Source organism: Phyllobates terribilis, unplaced genomic scaffold (assembly GCF_046119375.1).
Source record: "Phyllobates terribilis strain yellow unplaced genomic scaffold, ASM4611937v1 Scaffold_11__3_contigs__length_659146591, whole genome shotgun sequence".
NCBI lineage: Eukaryota > Metazoa > Chordata > Amphibia > Anura > Dendrobatidae > Phyllobates > Phyllobates terribilis.
Genome location: NW_027362771.1, coordinates 163,262,282 through 163,282,999, shown reverse-complemented (window position 1 = coordinate 163,282,999; position 20,718 = coordinate 163,262,282). Strand labels below are relative to the sequence as shown.

General features: G+C 42.2%; 1 protein-coding gene across 3 annotated transcripts in view; it reads right to left on the bottom strand.

Annotated features, from left to right (window-relative positions):
- Positions 1 to 20,718, bottom strand: part of CPM (carboxypeptidase M) — a 176,299-nt gene that overhangs the window by 26,000 nt on the left and 129,581 nt on the right. For 2 of the 3 annotated variants that reach the window (XM_073651763.1, XM_073651762.1), the window contains exon 3: positions 1,985 to 2,082. In XM_073651763.1, coding sequence (XP_073507864.1) covers positions 1,985 to 2,082 — 98 coding nt within the window. Of the gene's footprint in view, positions 1 to 1,984; positions 2,083 to 6,464; positions 6,570 to 20,718 lie in introns of those variants that run through there. The other variant, XM_073651764.1, reaches the window with a different exon arrangement.

Below are 20,718 nucleotides of genomic sequence, written 5' to 3'. Positions count from 1 at the left end.
GCCACAGTGCCATGAGCTTTAAACTTCTTGATGACACTGCGCACGGAAGACACAGGAACATTCAGGTCTTTAGAGATGAACTTGTAGCCTTGAGATTGCTCATGCTTCCTCACAATTTGGTTTCTCAAGTCCTCAGACAGTTCTTTGGTCTTCTTTCTTTTCTCCATGCTCAATGTGGTACACACAAGGACACAGGACAGAGGTTGAGTCAACTTTAATCCATGTTAACTGGCTGCAAGTGTGATTTAGTTATTGCCAACACCTGTTAGGTGCCACAGGTAAGTTACAGGTGCTGTTAATTACACGAATTAGAGAAGCATCACATGATTTTTCAAACAGTGCCAATACTTTTGTCCACCCCCTTTTTTAGGTTTGGTGTGGAATTATATCCAATTTGGCTTTAGGACAATTCTTTTTGTGTTTTTTAACTGAAGACAAATTAAATGAAGATAATAATACCAAAGAATTTGTGATTGCAATCATTTTCAGGATGAAACTGAGTATTATCTGACAGAATTGCAGGGGTGCCAATACTTTTGGCCACCACTGTATATATATATATGTGTGTGTGTGTGTGTGTGTGTGTTTATGGGATATATGCCTGTACATAGCACCTATGTAAAAACTCATATTGTAGAGGCCATGTGGGGGCTCACACTGTATATAGGGAGCTATGTGAGGGCTTTTATTGAATACAAAGAGGCTATGTGAGGGATCACACTGTATACAGGAGGCTATGTGAGGGCTCATTTTGCATATACAGAGATTATGTGGGGCTCACAATGTATATAGGGGGCTAATTTTGTATATAGAGAGGCTATGTGGAGCCTCACACTATATAGGGGGCTATGTGGGGGCTCATACTAAATATAGGGAGGCTATGTGGGGGCTCATACTGTATACAGGAGGCTATGTGGGGGCTCACACAGTATATAGCAGCTATGTCAGGGCTCATACTGTATATAGGGAAGCTATGTGGGGGCTCACACTGTATATAGGGGGATATTTGGGGGCTCACAATGTATATACAGAGGCTATGTGGAGGCTCACACTGTATATAGGGAGGCTATGTGGGGGCTCATACTGTTTATAACAGGCTATGTGGGGGCTCACACTGTATATAGGGGCTATGTGGGGGCTCATACTGTATATAGGAGGCTATGTGGGTGCTCACACTGTATATAGGGGCTATGTGGGGGCTCATACTGTATATAGGGAGGCTATGTGGGGGCTCATACTGTATATAGGAGGCTATGTGGTGGTTCACACTGTATATAAGGGGCTATTTGAGGGCTCATATTGTATATAGAGAAGCTATGTGGAGGCTCACACTGTATATAGGGGGCTATGTGGGGTTTCATACTGTATATACGGGGCTATGTTGGGGCTCATACTGTATATAGGGTGCTATGTGCGGGTTCATACTTAATATAGGGGGGGTATGTGGAAATGGTATGAAATTGAGAAGTTTATAGTATGAAATTGAGAAGTTTACTAGAAATTTTCATTTTACAGGTATGCAATATTTATTTACATTAATAGTGTGTTCCTTCTTGCCGCTAACTTTCATTGTGAAAATACAATATCTACCTATTTGTTTTAATATATTATGTACCATAAGGCATTAGCATGTGACATTCTAGTGTTATACAAAGATATACAGTGTATTCTACCAGCTTTCCACTAGATGTCACTGTTACTAGATGGTAGTCTAGCTAGATTGAAAAAGAAGCCCTTGTGATCTAACTAACACTACTGTTACTAACCAACAGCTTCCTTGGCAATGCACAGACATGTTATAACCATTAGGCCAACTGTAACAAATACAATAAAAAATTAATATATTTCTGTTTATTAATTTCAGAATTGACCAAGTCAGAATTTTCATCACTTACCTAGTATCCAATTTTCCTGTTCCAAATAATGACATTTAAAGTGAAAAAGGGTTATTTATAGATATAGGATCCTTACAGGAGACACATACCTCATTTCCATGCATATTTGCAACATACTTAAATTCGGGAATTCCAATTGTATGCTTGTTTGGGTATTTCCCCACAACCAAAACCCAAAGATCTCTACCTATAGAAAACAATACATAAAAACATATTAGAAATACTAAATATTTAACATTTATTGTAATAATAATAATAATAATAATAATGTAACCATAGTTTACTAGAAAAGAAGTGAGAGCTTACCCCAGACAGTGCCAGTGCAAGTAAATCAATACTTAGGGGCATAGTTGTAAAGCTTGAGGCTTGAATATAAATTCCATTAAAGTCATCTGAACTTGTCAATTATGGCAGCACTAGATGAACATGTAATGTGTATTTTCTTGGGAGACTAAATGATTGGACAATTTCATTTTTGTTCATCTGGGAGATAAGCCACCACTAAAAGTGTCATAAATATTCGGCTGAGCATGAGAACACACCCTTGCACCTCTTCTGCTTGTGCCTATTGCACAGGCTCAGTTGAATGCCCAAAAAGCTGAAGTCAGAGACTATCATACTATTTGGTACTTTATGGACTGGAATCAATACAGATGAGCCTATTCAGAAAGCCTGACAGCATGTATACTAAACTATTTTAGAGGGGTTACCCACTACTTGGACAACTCCTTTTTAAATTTCTCTATTAATCATTGTAAAATAAAAGCGGCCGCTAATGGGCTACTTCGCTCACACTTCCCTTGGACAAAACCTGGACATCCAAACAGAGGCATACATAGATATCATGGGACCCCATAGCAGAAGTTTTAATTGCCCCCTCCCAAAAAATAATTAATATTCAGTGAGGTCACAGCATATCTAACAACGTTGCAACCTTTACAAAGTAATTTTCCTTCTACTGAAGCCCAAGATTCCCCTCTTATTGCACCCATAAAGTATGATGCCAACAAAAGTGCTCCTCAAACACTATATGATACCCCCACAATTAATTCCTCCACATTACCCTCCATATGCACAGTATGATGACCCTACTGTATCCCCCTTTAACTTACCCCGCAAAGTATGGTGACCCCAACACAGTATGATCCCCCAATTGTGACCCTCCACACAGTCCTCTATGCAGTATAATGGGCCTACATACAGTATAATGGCCCCAAACCTCTCCACACTGTATAATGGCCTGCACTATCCCTCTAAACAGTGCAATCGAATCACAGACAGCCCTCAACACAATACGATGGACCCCACACAATCCCCCACATAGTCCTCCATAAAATATAAAGGCTTCCACATATCCCTCCAAATATTATAATGCCCCCCATGTAGCCTTCCAAATATTAGAATGTCCTCCACATAGACCTCCAAGCTTTATAATGGCCCCCACATAGCCTTCCATATAGTATAATGGGCCTCAAATAGCCCTCCATATAGTATACTGGGCCCCACATTAACTTCCATATAGTATGATGCACCCCCTGTAGTCCTCCATATAGTATAATGCACTCCCTGTAGTCCTCTGTACAGTAAAATGCACTCCCCATAGTCCTTCATAAGGTGTACTGTACCCCATAGTCCTCCATGCAGTATACTGTACTTCCCATAGTCCTCCATATAGTATACTGCACTCCCTAAAGTCCTCCATACAGTATACTGCACTCCCCATAGTCCTCCATACAGTACACGGCACTCCCCATAGTCCTCCATACAGTAAAATGCTCTCTCCATAGTTCTCCACACAGTATAATGCTCTCCCCATAGTCCTCCGTACAGTATACTGCACTTCCCATAGTCCTTCATACAGTATAATGATCTTCCCATAGTCCTCCATACAATATACTGCACTCCCCATAGTCCTCCATACGGTATACTGCACTACCCATAGCCCTCCATAAGGTATAATGCACTCCCAATAGGCCTCCATAAAGCATATTGCACTCCCCATAGTCCTCCACACAATATAATGCACTCCCCATAGTCCTCCATACAATATTCTGCACTCCCCATAATCCTCCATACAGTATGCTGCACTTCCCATAGGTCTCCATACAGTATACTGCACTCCCCATAGTCCTCCATATTGTATAATACACCCCTCATAGTCCTCCATACTGTATAATGCACCCCATAGTCCTCTATATAGTATACTGCACTCCCCATAGTCCTCCATATAGTATAATGCACCCCGTAGTCCTCCATACAGTATACGGCACTCCCCATAGCCCTCCATATAGTATACTGCACCCCCCATAGTCCTAGATACAGTATACTCCACTCCCCATAGTGCTCCATACACTATACTGCACTCCCCATAGTGCTCCATACAGTATACTGCACTCCCCATAGTCCTATATACAGTATACTGCACTCCAAATAGTCCTCCCTATAGTGTAATGCACTCCCATAGTTCACCATACTGTATACTGCCCTCCCCATAGTGTTCCATACAGTACACTACACTCCCCATAGTCCTCTATACAGTATACTGCACTCCCCATAGTCCTCCATACAGTATACTGCACTCTCCATAGTCCTCCATACAATATTATGGCCAACACTAAGAATTCACTGATTTAGAAAAAAAAATACAATACTCACCTCTCCTCCTCATTCCCCAGCTGCTCCAGTCTCTGCAGCGAGTGCTCTGAAGCACCACATACCTCAGCGCAGCGGGCGCCATGTAGTGACGTCATTGAGCCCGCTGTGCTGAGATGTCAGACACTAAGAAAGAATGATGGAGGAGGAAGCGTCAGCTGACGAAGCCACTGCATCCCAAGGAAGTGTGAGAACTGTAACTCACTAGCGAAAACTGATTGGCTGCAGCGCTCATGTCGTATAGCAGAGAACTGGAGTCGACACTGCTGGAACCGCACCAGTGTGAGAGGTAAGTACCTGTTATTTTTATTTTACAATGGGGAATACAGTATTTAAGTTTGGACAACCCTTTACAGATACTTTATGGCTAATCAGAAAATACCTCTTTATAAACTAGGAGAGGATACCCATCCAGGACAGCTGCATGCTAATTTACACCAACTTTGAGACTATTTTATCATAGACTACTGAATAGTGGACAACCCCTTCTTAAATACTACATTCCCCAATGTAAAATTAAAACACCTTGCACTCACCTTCTGTACAAGCGCCATTCTATTGATATCGGCGCCATGTCACCTGAGGCTTATGTTACATTTTTAAGCCATGTGAGCTCTGTAACCAATCAGCGACCGTTTTTGGGCTACTGTGATCTCACTTCCTTCGAACAAACCGCAGACATCTGAAGGATGTGAGAGCACAGCAGTCCAACTGCAACGTCAACCGAGCCTCAGCAGACATCACAAGAGTGGCGCCGGTACTGGAAGTGAGAATAAGGTGTTTTTATTCTACATTGGGGATTGTATTAATTAAGAAGGAATTGTCTGAGAAATAGAAAATCCTTCTAAGGGTATGTGCACACTGTCCGGACCTGCCTGTGGCTCCTGATCGTGTGCACGTACCCTAATATGGGTTTGATTAAAAAAAGGTTCAGGCCTGTGATCCCTTATCCATTCACGTTGTCTCAATTCCACCATCCCCTATCAATAGTCACATATTGAGTGACATATGTAGCTTCTATTGAAATGTTGGGACAGTATAGTATGTATATAGTAGTACATCACATACATTATTTGACAACGACTATTGTAAATAAAGCAATTTTAATCAAAATCAGTGATGTCTACAGATGGGTGTCTGGATTCACAGATAGCCCTAGTTCATTTTTAAGGTTCTCTAATGGGCTGGCTTATGTGACAGTTTCCTGTAGGTGGCACTAGAAAGCCAAATTTCTTCCTTCTCGAGTTGAATTATTTTGAACGCTAATATTTTTTTTTATTTTAAAGGGGTTGAGAAAAATTTGAGGCATTTTTGCAATTATATTTCATTACAAATTTTGGTCCATTTGGCTTTTACAGGCTCTTTGTTTCCTTGTACATTCAACTCTTATTTAGTTTGTGGCTGCATTTCTCTTAGCGGAGGCTGATGGACTGGTCTGGTCACATGTTCTTCACCAGCAGCTATTTTTTAGACAGAAGTGCTGGTCGGTTTTCAAGGAAAGCTGCACTAACAAGTAAAAGTGTCCGACCTCTTTACCTGAGAATCCATCATTGAGCTCGTTCTCACAGTCTAATAGGAAAATTTGTAACTTTTTTTAATCTTTATTTTTCTGAGCTCCTCAGCTGATGTATGGCCAAAGACTATATTGAAATTGAATGTGCAGAGAAGAGTCTGTAAAAGCAAAATGGTGCACAATTTCTAATGAAACCCAGTAGCAAAAATTATTTTTAGCCCAAAATACATGTATATAGTTTAAATGAAAAAAACTGCCCCAAAGGTGTGCTGCTTCCTGTTTGCTACATTAGACATATGGAAGCACATTCCATAGCCTGACTAACTGGTTAAGTCTGTTATGATAAAAATACACATATGGTTTGTTAAAGGGAATCTGTCACTGTGACACTAGTCACTACTCACGGGAGGCTGGGTAGTCAAGAGGTCCAAGGTCAAAAAGCCAAGAGAGTACGTCATTGACAGAGGAGTGAGATGAATACGTAGTCAGGAAACAGTCTGAGGTCAATATTCCAAGAAGGTAGCAGATCACGACAAAAGGGCAAGGCAAACAGATGGTCAAGACAAATCCTAGGTCGAGCAGCAAAGATCAGAATACCAGATAAGAGCAAGCACACACCTCATGAGCAAAGCTACAATTGGCAGCAATCAAAGGCAGAGAGCTGGTTAAATAGCCAGGTAATTATTCTGGACAAGAGACACATGGATGAAGACCCAGAACACCCTCGTCCTGATTGGACAGCTAAACTATCACTCCGGACAGTGACAGGTCAGCAAGCCCCATTCCTAGATTGGACAGCAGAACAGTCATTCACTGTGTCCAGACATTCAGATAGGAGGAATCTTGACAGTCATCAGGTTTTTGCTACCCCACCTGAAAGCAGCATAATGTAGGAAAAGAGAACCTTATTCCAATGATATATTACTGAGTTTACTGACTTGAACTGAGTTTTTAGATGTAGCATGTAGCAGAGCTCAGAAAGCTATCCCATCTACACCCTTGATTAGCAGCCTTTTGGGTACATCGTACATCAGGGGTGGGGAACCTTTGGCCTGTGGCCTGATTACCTTTTCTGAGGCCCTCGGGCAGATTTCCGGGGACTGCAGTGCTCGGGCCGGCAGCCAAGCTTTGCTAGCTGCAGGCCCGTTAAACCCCCTGCTTGCACTGCGCGCACGCAGAATTCACTACTGAACACTGAGTGCGCATGCACGGAAGGATTACATCCTCACGTTGGCCAGTGCCAGTGTGAGGACTTACTTTGTGGGTGGAGATAGCGGGCGATGCGCTCCCGTTCAACAGATGAAGAGAGCGGCAGCCCCACCGTCCCCAGTGATGTCTATGCCTCCCAGCCCTCCTCAGTGATGTACAAAAAAATAAAGGGAACACTTAAAAAACAGACTATAACTCCAAGTATATCAAACTTCTGTGAAATAAAACTGTCCATTTAGGAAGCAACACTGATTGACAATCAATTTCACATGCTGTTGTACAAATGGAATAGACAATAGATGGAAATTATTGGCAATTATCAAGACACACTCAATAAAGGAGTGGTTCTGCAGGTGGGAACTACAGACCACATCTCAGTACCAATGCTTTCTGGCTCATTTTTTCGTCACTTTTGAATGTTGGTTGTGCTTTCACACTCGTGGTAGCATGAGACGGACTCTACAACCCACAGAAGTTGCTCAGGTAGTGAAGCTCATCCAGGATGGCACATCAATGCGAGCTGTGGCAAGAAGGTTTGCTGTGTCTGTCAGCGTAGTGTCCAGAGGCTGGAGGCATTACCAGGAGACAGGCCAGTACACCAGGAAACGTGGAGGGGGCCGTAGGAGGGCAACAACCCAGCAGCAGGACTGCCACCTCTACCTTTGTGCAAGGAGGAACAGGAGGAGCACTGCCAGAGCCCTGCAAAATGACCTCCAGCAGGCCACAAATGTGCATGTGTCTGCACATACAATTAGAAACCGACTCCATGAGGTATGAGGGCCCAACGTCCACAGATGGGGGTTGTGCTCACAGCCCAACACCATGCAGGACAGTTGGCATTTGCCACAGAACACCAGGATTGGCAAAGTTGCCACTGGCGCCCTGTGCTCTTCACAGAGGAAAGCAGGTTCACACTGAGCACATGTGACAGACGTGACAGAGTCTGGAGACGCCGTGGAGAGCGATCTGCTGCCTGCAACATCCTTCAGCATGACCGGTTTGGCAGTCGGTCAGTAATGGTGTGGGGTGGCATTTCTTTGGAGGGCCGCACAGCCCTCCATGTGCTCGCCAGAGGTAACCTGACTGCTATTAGGTACCAAGATGAGATCCTCAGACCCCTTGTGAGACCATATGCTGGTGTTGGCCCTAGGTTCCTCCTAATGCAGGACAATGCCAGACCTCATGTGGCTGGAGTGTGTCAGCAGTTCCTACAAGATGAAGGCATTGAAGCTATGGACTGGCCCATCCATTCCCCAGACCTGAATCCGATGGAGCACATCTGGGACATCAGGTCTCACTCCATCCACCAACGTCACATTGCACCACAGACTGTCCAGGAGTTGGCGGATGCTTTAGTCCAGGTCTGGGAGGAGATCCCACAGGAGACCATCCGCAACCTCATCAGAAGCATGCCCCGGCATCGTAGGGAGGTCATACAGGCACGTGGAGGCCACACACAATACTGAGCCTCATTTTGACTTGTTTTAAGGACATTACATCAAAGTTGGATCAGCCTGTAGTGTGTTTTTCCACTTCAATTTTGGGGGTGACTCCAAATCCAGGCCTCCATTGGTTAATAAATTTGATTTCCATTGATGATTTTTGTGTGATTTTGTTGTCAGCATATTCAACTTTGTACAGAACAAAGTATTCAATGAGAATATTTCATTCATTCAGATCTAGGATGTGTTATTTAAGCGTTCCCTTTATTTTTTTGAGCAGTGTATATGACCCCCAGCCCTCCTCACTGATGTCTATGCCCCGAGCCCTTCCCAGTGATGTATATGACCCCCAGACCTCCCCAGTGATGTCTATGCCTCCAGCCCTTCCCAGTGATGTATATGCCCCTAGTCATCCTCAGTGATGTATATTACCCCCAGCCCTCCCCAGTGATGTCTATGCCCCCAACCCTCCCCAGTGATGTCTATGTCCCCCAGCCCTCCTCAGTGATGTCTATGCATCCCAGCCGTCCTCAGTGACGTACATGCCTCCAGCGTCTACTGTGATGTATATGCCCCCAGTGTCTCCTTTGATGTATATGCCCCCAACATCTCCTGTGAAGCATATGCCCCCAGTGTCTTCTGTGATGTATATACTGCAGTCCCAGTGTCTCCTATGTGATCTACATGCTTTACAAAACTTATTACCACAAAGAGTTGACTGCTCTCCAGACCGATGCAAACCTGAAAAGGCATATGTGAGAAGCAACATGCTTAATATCACCTAACATCAAAGCCGCACCAAAGAGAAGCAGTGCCAGCCGTCACATTAGGGGTGAGTTAATCAATTGTTTAACCAAATATAGGGTGATTTTTCAGTTTATAATTTTGAGCAGCCCCCAAATGATGGTAAAAATTTCCAAATGGCCCTTGGCAGAAAAAAGGTTCCCCACCCCTGTTATACAGTAGTATTCAAAATAATAGCAGTCCAATATGACTAGCAAGATTAATCACTGTTTTTGGTATAAATTATATTACCACATGTCAAGCAATTTACCAGTTGGTGCAGTAGATTCTAAGAAAACTAACAGACTCGGCATTCATGATCTGCATGTTTTTGAGTCTGTGTATTTGAATAATTACTTGAAAGGGGATGTGTTCAAAATAATAGCAGTGTGGAGTTCAATTAGTGAGGTCAATCATTCTGTGAAGAAACAGGTGTGAATCAGTTGGCCCTTATTTAAGGGTGAAGTCAGCACATGTTGTACATGCATTTCTCCTTGAAAGCCTGAGAAATATGGGTCGTTCGAGACATTGTTCAGATGAATAGCGTACTTTGATTAGAAAGTGGATTGGAGAGGGTAAAACTTATAAAGAAGTGCAGACAATGATAGGCTGTTCAGCTAAAATGATCTCCAATGCTTTAAAATGGAAAGCAAAACCAGAGAGAGACGTGGAAGAAAACGGAAGACTACCATTCAAATGGATCGAAGAATAGCCAGAATGGCAAAGGCTCAGCCAATAATCAGCTACAGGGAGATCAAAGACAGTCTCAAGTTACCTGTGATTACTGTGGTAGTTAGAAGATGCTTGTGTGAAGCTAGTGTCTTAGCAAGAAGTCCTCGCAAAGTCCCACTGTTAAACAAACATGTACTGAAGTGGATACAATTTGCCAAAGAACAGATCAACTGGCCTAAAGAGAAATGGAGAAACATTTTGTGGACTGATGAAAGTAAAATTGTTCTTTTTGGGTCCAAGGTCCGCAGACAGTTCATTAGACGTCCCTCAAACTCTGCATTCAAGCCACAGTACACTCTGAAGAGAGTGAAGCATAGTGGTGCAAGCATCATGATATGGGCATGTTTCCCTTACTATGGTGCCGAACCTTTTTACTGCATACCAGGGATCATGGACCAGTTTGCATATATTAAAATACTTGAAGAGGTCATGTTGCCTTACGCTGATGAGGATATGCCCTTGAAATGGGTGTTTCAACAAGACAACGACCCTAAACACACCAGTAAATGAGAAAAATCTTGGTTCCAGTCCAATAAAATTGAGGTTATGGAGTGGCCAGCCCCATCCCCGGACCTTAATCCGATAGAACACTTGTGGGGTGACATCAAAAATGCCGTTTCTGAAGCAAAACCAACAAATACCAAAAGATTGTGGGATGTAGTTAAAGCATCCTGGGCTGGAATAACAGTTGACAGGTGCTAGAAGTTGGTTGACTCTATGCAACATAGATGTGAAGCAGTTCTAAAAAACTGTGGGTATACAACTAAATATTAGAATAGTAATTCACGGGAATGCTAAATCCTCAAAAAAGAGTACAAATTGTGAGTTTGTAAAAACAAATGCAGACACTGCTATTTTTTAGAACAGCCCAATGTTCATTTTTTGTTATTTTCTGTAGTTAAAAATTATATACATTTCTCTTCATGTTTTGAATTAGAAAACAGTGTGCAATGTTCCCAATGCATGGAAATAAATACTAGTATAAAGATTTTGTCTTAACTCATGTTTTTGAACACACTGCTATTATTTTGAACACTACTGTACATTGACAGTAAGCTGCTAATCAGTGCTGGGGGCCAGGATTTATGTAAACTGTAGACCTATCGTTTTAATCACCTGCTGATTGTATTGAAACAACAGCACACAGCCTAATAAGTGACACATCTGTGGAATCAGTGTCTCACCCCCTATATCATGCTGTCTCAGGTTAAATAGAAAAAACTTGCTGAAAGATTCCCTTTACCCTCAGGTACCATCAGCACCCACATCAGAACAATTTCACTAACATTAATTTGTTGAAGACAAGGTCATTTTTGGCCTGTGGTCACACTGTTTTTGTAGACTTGTCCTACCGTACATGATCATGTGACCAATGAAATAAAATCCCTGGCCTTTGCTAATCCCTGCATGTACAGCAGAAGACAGCGGAAACCAATGATTTGTGGCAGAAGTCACATGTGCATGTACAGCACATCACAACTGCAGGACAAGTGAAGACTGTCATAACCACTGGAGCAATAATGTCAAAGTGGCAGGATGAGTATGTTATCTTAGCATATACCCTGTTTTCAGTATTTTTTATTTTGGCCAACCACTTAAAGAGTAAGTAACTCTTGTATAATTCTCTATATGTTTAATTCTGTGCAGCTCATTAGGAGTCCAGATTGTAAGACCCTCACCGATTGCCCAAACAACCCATTAGAAGTGCTCAGCTCCTGCCTGATCGTGTACTCATAGCTGAGTACGGATGCAGTAAAAAGCATAACTACTGCATCCGTATTCTGAATCCGTATTCTGCTGTGTGTACTCCAGTCTCCTGAGCTGCGCACTGCTAAGAGCTCTTTTAAGTGATCAATGGCAGTATCTAGACCTCCACCAATCGCACAAAATGGTTAAAAAACATATTATACAAAAGTATATTTCCTTTTTACAAAAGTCTAACAATTTTGTTAATGCAAGCTACACACACACAAACGCATTACAGTTCTAAAAAAAAAAAATATGGATAGTAACAAGTCTATGATCTCGGTTATGCTGGTGGAAGTGTCCAGTTCCACTCGGTGGGTGCCCAAATAAAAGCATGGCATATGTTATGCATTCTGAACACATGGTAAGGATTTTATACTAGAGGTTAGGATCATCACAATTGGGTATACCTTGACGCTGGTAGGATGGCTTTTATCCTTTTTGTTTAATCAAAAATAGTGTTTACTAAGTACCCTGTGTTATTTATATGCACTATTGCTTTTTTACTTACTTACAGCAGGGTATATGCTTTGTTTTTGTATCTTAGGTTATGTCTGTTTAGTAGCCAATGTGAACATGCTCCTACACGCTGTATGTATACCAACTTATGCTCCAGTACATTTCTTTGTTCTTTTTTTTCCCCCAAAATATGAATTAGCAACATCTGAAATATTCCCAGCAATAAATCTACAACTATAATCCAAGTAACTAAATCAAGCTCATAATGAACAAATCATATGTCAATTAGTATTTTAACAAGCATTGTAAGGAATAATTAAATCAGTGTTGTGGGGTGTGGGGCTACCACTCCTCACTCATAAAAAAACATTTACTCAAGTTCTTTTCTGTCATTACCAGGTATTGGGTCTACTTTCCAGACAGTTGTTTAATGTAATACTGTATATATTGTAACAACTCATTTGTTGGATTTATTTATAGGTTTGTAGATGATAACTAATAATGCTTCAACATCCTAACAGCAACAAATAATATGCTATAAATGACTACAAACACCATGAAATATTTACTAACAATGCTCCCAGAGCCACTGTGCTGTATATTACCCTTAGGGCTTGTGCAGATGACCGCAGTTTCGGTCCAAGTGTGATCCGTCAGAACATTGGCTCGAACTAATGTTATTCTATGAGGCCATGCACATGTCCTACTTTTTCCACGGACCAAGTGGTCCGAGGAAAAAAGTTGAAGTGAATCCCAGCATTTCTGCTGTAAAAAAATGCAAAAAAACCCCACAGCTTCAAATCTGTACCAAATGCAGAAAAAAAGAGAAAACAAAAAAATAGCAGCAATCAGAGCAGATTACTTTTGCGTATTTTGGTGCTTACATCTTCAACAAAAAAAACAGCAGCATTTTTTCACATGGGAACATAAACATAGTCTCTAAGTACTCAACAATTTTTAAGAATATTGGTCCTACTGGACAACGTCTGTCCATATGCTCCACTCACTTGTGGAGGTTAAAGAAGTTATCCACTACTTTTTACGATTGCCCCAATGTATTTACCCTGTATTTTTGTAATTACCTTTGGTAGTCTTTATTGCCTGTGGCGGCGCTATTGTATGCCGCTCACAGGCATCATGTGACCGCTGGCGGCAGCCGGTTCTTCCTTCCGCTGATGTCACGTCAAGTGAGACGTGACATCAGTGACGCGGTCCCCAATGTGGATGCTGGACTGTAGATGGGGTTACCCCCCGCATCACACCCAGCATCCATCGCGCGCTTTCCCAATGAATGAGGAGAGAGAGAGCGCACGGTGGATGCTGGGTGTGATGCACGGGGTAACCCAGCCCACAGCCCAGTAACCACCGTGGAACGCACAAGTAGGTCACCCCCGGCTGCATCCGGAACTTGACGTGACATCAGCGGATGTCGGAGCCGGCTGCAGCCGGGGTCATGTGATGCTTGTGAGCGGCCAGTGATAGCGCCACTCACAGGCAAGAAGGACAGCAGAAGGTAATTACAAAAAGACTTATAATCACAGGGTAAATACATTGGGGCAATCGTAAAAAATAGTGGACAACTCCTTTAAGGTTACAGCTCCATCTCTAGAAATCTGACATGAGAGCATGAGTATGTACCAATCAGCCATAACATGAAAAATTCTGACAGGTGAAGGTAATAACATTATAATTGTATAACAATGACATCTATTAATGGCTCAAATATATTCAGCAGAACATTCAATACTTGAAGATGATGTGCTGGAAGCAGGAAAAACTGGGTGTTAGGATCTGAGTGACTTTGACATGGGCCAAATTGTGTTGGCTGGATAACTGGGTCAGGGAGTAAAAAAAGACATGTGGATGTTCCCAATATACATTAAAGGGACTTTGTCAGCACAGAATGACCAGGGCCTCCATCAGGAATTTTTGGGGCGCCATACTACTGGCAACATTTTCGGGCCCCCTTGAGACTCCGCCCAGGCTCCACCCCAGCTCCGCCTCCATCCCTCGAACCTTCCACAGTCCCATCGCCCATTCTTGGAAAAACTCTACTTTCTGCGCCACGTCTTCACCAATCACACATCAACAGTTCCCATCGAACACCTTATCACACACATAGCCAGCAGCTTTTGTTTTGGCCAAAAGATTTTTTAAGCCACCACCACGACAAGGAGACTCTTCTGGCCGGACCCTACTCTTCTCTAACCTATTAAACATTTCTTATCATACCCAATACTCTTTTAGGTATATTTTTATTTATGGGAATGTGTCACATACATTTTTTAAATTTACCAATAATACCACATACAAGGGACAAATACCACCACACTATGACCATATCACATATTACCACCACATAGTGACCGAATAATACCACATACAAGGGACAAATACCACTACACCATGACCGGATCACATATTACTACCACATAGTGACCGAATAATACCACATACAAGGGACAAATACCGCTACACCATGACCAGACCACATATTACCACCACATAGTGATCGAATAATATCACATACAAGGGACAAATACTGCCACACCGTGACCAGATCACATATTACCACTAGTACCCTACAGTAATAATGTCCTACATCCTGCCCTATGTCTCCATCCTGCCTCCATTGTCTACATAATTAGCCCCTATAGTAATAATGTCCCACATCCTGACCCCATGTCTCCTTTCTGCCCCCCATGTTTCCATTCTGCCCCATGTTTCCATTCTGCCCCCAATGTCTCACATTCTGCCCCCATGTTTCCATTCTGCCCCAATGTCTCACATTCTGCCCCAATGTCTAACATTATACTCCCAATGTCTCACATTCTGCCCCCAATGTCTCACATTCTGCCCCCAATGTCTCACATTCTGCCCTCAATGTCTCACACTCTGCCCCAATGTCTCACATTCTGCCCCCATGATTCCATTCTGCCCCCAATGTGTCACATTCTGCCTCCATGTTTCCATTCTGCCCCCAATGTCTCACATTCTGCCTCCATGTTTCCATTCTGCCCCCAATGTCTCACATTCTGACTTCATGTTTCCATTCTGCCCCCAATGTCCCCTATTTTACCCCCATGTTTCCATCCTGCCCCATGTTTTCTGCCCCCAATGTCCTCCATATTTCCATCCTACCCCCCATGTTTTCTGCCTCCAATGTCCCCCATCTTTTCTTCATGCCCTCATGTATTCTGCCTCCAATGTACCCCATGTTTTCATCTTGCCCCCATGTTTTCTGTGGCTGCCCCCATGTTTTCTGCCCCCAATGTTCCCCATCCTGTACTGGTGCGTCTTAAAAAAAAAAAAAGTCTCATCTTACCTTGGTCTGAGGTCGCACACTCACTGAACCGGCAGAATGCTGCCGCTGGGGCCCAGTGAGCAGGAAAACCAGGCCCCGACTGGACCCTCTCTGCTCACCGGGCCCCATATGCCAGTAAGGGCAGTAATGCCCTGATGGCAGCCCTGAGAATGACAAACCAAGTACAGGAGCTCAGTGTACCATGACGTGGCCAAATATTTAAATACACCTTCCTACCTGCTTGTTTTCCCTCTATCTCCACCCCCTCTTTTTTTGATTGACAGTTATGACTTCATAAAGCAAGAGAAGGGTGGAGACAGATAGAAAACATGAATTGGGAAGGGGAAATTAAATGGAAGGTTTGTACTTGGTTTGAACTGTCATTCTGTGCTGTCAGATTCTCTTTAATGAGAACCTATCAACAGTGGTTCAATGAAGATCAATCAATGAACAAACATTAGAGTCAGGGCATTCAAGGCTCGTTGATGCTCATGGAAAAAAAGACCAGCCCATCAAATGCAAAAGAAGACCTACTGTAGCTGCTGAAAAAGTTAATGCTGGCTAGTAATGTGTTAGAGCGCAATTTATTATAATTGTTGAATATGCTGTCAAAATATCCAATATGGTCTCATGTTAACTTCTAAAAGCACGCAAAATAAGCACAAGAGCATTGATATAGAACAAAGGAAGATGGTGATCAGATTAATCAGTTTTTGGTTGGGATTAAAGTACATAATAGAGATACTCACTAGCCTCTGAATTCTCATCTTAATCTGATTGAGTAACTGTGGGATGTGTTCAAAAAACAAGCCAGCTCCATGTAGGTCCCACCAAAACTAACAGCACTAAAAGAATATGTGGCTAATGTTTTGGTGCCAGATATCATAGGGCACTTTTAAAGGTCTTGTGGTGTTTATGGCTAGAAGGATCATAGTAGTTTTGGTGGCCTGAGTGGGATTTACAAATTCTAAGACTGCTTTTGATTAGTGTATATTACATGGTTGGACAATAATTTCAACATGCACCATTGTAATACTGTGCGGCGGCTGCCTGCAACTTCCCCAGCAACTACAGATATTCATTAGATGTTTCAGAAGCCAGACCAAAGTTGATCAGCTGATTACTTGGATAGTATGTCTTTAATGACGGTGTTATGAAGATCATTGACTCTAGAGCATTGAAGCCAGCAGGTGCCTAAACATCCTTTCTTCCTATATGAGGAGAGGAGAAGGCCATGTTGCAAGTTCCGCATTTGGGCCCACATGGTCCAGGATTGATGTCTCTGAGCTTTATAGAAACAGTTATACATGCAATTTAGCTAGCTCCTTCATAATTGTCTAACTCAAATAAAATATGTTCTATTGTGTGAAAATAAAACACTCTCTAATTTTCAAAATGTCACAGAGCAACAGATTTCATCCACGTCCTCTGGTCCCAGAAATGTGGGGCTTCTGCCATAAACTTTAACCATGGAGTTTCCTCCAGCCTCGCTGTCTAGTTCATTAGCTAATCCAGCCCCCTTCTCCCTCATGGATTATGTTCATAAAGCTATAATGCCTATATCTTTTTTTCTTAATAATATTATTCATTAATGTTTCTTTTTTTAACTTCTTACATTATTAAAACCATATAAATGATAATGTATCTAACTGGCCTATAGCAGGCAATCAGAGGGCAGCTTTCAGTTTGTCAGAGCAGTTTGAAAATGAAAGCTAAACTCTAATTGGTTGCTATGAGAAATAAAGGGTATTACTTTTAGCCAGTTTGCTGAATAAGTTATTTTGACATTGATTCATTAAGTCCGGTATTTTGTCTGCCAGTCTTAATGAGGGTCGTGCAGGAATAAGGTGCACCAAAATCATTACAGGGGTTTTCCACTACTAGGATAATTCCTTCTCCGTATATTCGTCCCCAGTAAGATACCATTTATACTCCCCTCTGGTACTGGTATCGTTCCAGCAGTGTTGGCACTGTCTCTCCAGGGGAGCACGTAACAGTGTCATGTTACGAGAGCCCTGAGGCCAATCAGTGGCCGCCTTCAGACAAATCACTTCCATTCGGAGAAAGTAATCTCTGCTGCTCTTGTGCTGATTTTATTAAGTGGCATACACCTCTTAAAGGAGTTGTCCAGTGCTAAGACAACCCCTTCTCAATCAGCATGTTTTCCCCTAGTAAAATAACACTTATACTCACCTATGGTGTCTGCGCTGTTCCAGCAGTGTTGGTGCTGTCTCTGCCAGAGCTTGTGTAACAGTGTTACGTCGTACAAGCCCTGCATCCAATCAACAGCCGCTTCACTCTGTCCACCTTCAGACATGGTCATGGTTGATGGGCACACATAAATTGGCCAAATTATGCGCAAAAAAACTTCATTTTTCAAAGTGACATTAGTCTAGATACAATATTTCTTATCTATTCATGTATGGAGTGCCGAAGTTCTTTTTGCAATTGAGATTACTTTTTTCGTCAGAGCACCCGAATAGACCAGTGAGCGACCCCTCTCTTTTTTCTATTAATCATTTTTGGGATCCCGCTCCTGGAACATTACAGCAGGTACGTGTTCACACTATTAGAAGTTTGACAGCTTTTTTTTTTTTTTTCTGACCATGTGTCCCTCCCATTCAGTCACAGGTGGTTTTAACTAGCTCTACCAGCCCATACATTGTAGGTTAAAAGCCCAAGCAGAGACATATTGTTTATACAGGCTTACAGCCCAAGAGTGGCATATCCAGTGGTAGCGTAGCGTAGTTTCCAATCATACGAAGGTGACCTTATCGTGGTTGATGGGCACACATAAATTGGCCAAATTATGCGCAAAAAAACCTTCATTTTTCAAAGTGACATTAGTCTAGATACAATATTTCTTATATATTCATGTATGGAGTGCCGAAGTTCTTTTTGCAATTGGGTTTTATTTAGTTTGCAGAGATTGTTCCCAATTTTTACTGGGAATTAGTGAGATCATCTTTTGTTTCGTAAAGAAATAAGGAACAGGAAGTTGACTGTTCCTCAGAACTCAACTGAATAAACTTTACATCTTCCAGGTTGTGAGTTCTTTTAATGTTGGCAAGACTACTTTATTTATCTTTTATAAAAGACAAATATGGCGTGTATAAAATCCTTAGAATACCCCATTTGTCCTGTACAAATTGCTTTCTGGAAAGCAGCCAACTTCCCTGAAGACGCATATTGGAGCACCATTGTCAGTATTACTCACTAGTAAAACATGTCCCACCACAATAAGGATTAATAGAAAATTAAACTACTATTTTAAGAAGAAATATAAAAGATTCTCTGAAATCCAAAGCTTATTTTTCCATTTATGAATAACTTCATCAAACCACTTTCTGTAGAAAAGTTGATATTGAATTTTTTTTAAGAGGATGATGACATGTATTGTGCAGCTGGCCAATCACAGCTGAGGGTTTGTCACTTTGGGTTTTTCAAGGTGCCATTGTTCAGCAAGTTCAGTCAGTTTCTGGCCTTACGTTATGCGTACCTGCATTTTATGTACACATATAAGTAACATTATTAATCCTACTGCTTTGAAACAAATCTGGAACACCCATGTCATAGATTGTTCTAGTCTGTAATTACCACTCCCGAATTTCTTCTAGATGCTATAAAGCAGTAACAGAATCCCACCCAAACTAATCCTGCTAATAATCCTGTTATAATATAATGCATTTGTAACACTTGAACTCTCCATCTGAACATCCTTTTGTTTTCATAAAAGTACAAATGTGATTTTTACTGACTAATATGGCAGGTTTGGTAAAGTGCCTCATACTGTTTATAAGTAAGAAAAAAACGCTTCTAACCTGATTTAGCATGTCAGCAGTTGAAATTAAGTGATGTTAAAGTAAATCTGTAAGTGCGTCATGACAAGGAAGAATACATAACTGCGTATGTTCTATCCTGAAACTATCAGTATTGGGTAACACATGTTGTTCACCTACCCAATTTTACCTAAGCAAGTCGAGCTATGATGATTATAGCCCTCAAGGGGAAATTCTATATACAGGCAGGGCCGGCTCCAGGTTTTTCTGGGCCCCGGGCGAAAGAGTCTCAGTGGGCCCCTTTAACACATACCACGATTCATGATGCAGAGATACGGCGGAGAAATATATAAATATATATATATATATATATATATATATATATATATATATATAGTACAATGCAAAGATTTCACTTCTTACATTACATGAGTGATATCTATTGTAAATTCCACAATAGCTCAGAAACCGGTGAATCGCTCCACACAGAATGCTGCCCCCCATATAAGGCTCCATACGGAATACTGGCCCCCATATAACGCTTCATACGGAACACTGGCCCCCATATAAGGCCCCATACAGAATACTGGCCCCCATATAAGGCTCCATACGGAATACTGGCCCCCAAATAAGGCTCCATACAGGATACTGGTCCCCTTATAAAGCTCCATACAGGATACTGGCCCCCATATAACGCTCCATACAGGATACTGGTCCCCTTATAAAACTCGATACAGGATACTGGCCCCCTTATAACGCTCCATACAGGATACCGGTCCCCTTATAACGCTCCATACAGCATACTGGCCCCCATATAATGCTGCATGCAGGCTGTTACCCCCCACATAATGCCCCATACAGGCTGTCCCCCCCTTATAATGCTCCATGCAGGCTGTTACCCCCCACATAATGCCCCATACAGGCTGCCCCCCCCCCTTATAATGCTCCATGCAGGCTGTTCCCCCCCACATAATGCACTATGCAGGCTGCCCCCCCCCCTTTATAATGCACTATGCAGGCTGCCCCCCCCTTTATAATGCCCCATGCAGGATGTCCCCCCCCTCTTTATAATGCCCCAGGTAGGCTGTCCCCCCCTCTCTTTATAATGCTCCATGGAGGATGCCCCCCCCTTCTCTTTATACTACCCCATGCCTCCATACATTAAAAAAAAAAAAATCAAATACTCACCTCCCTTCTCCTCACC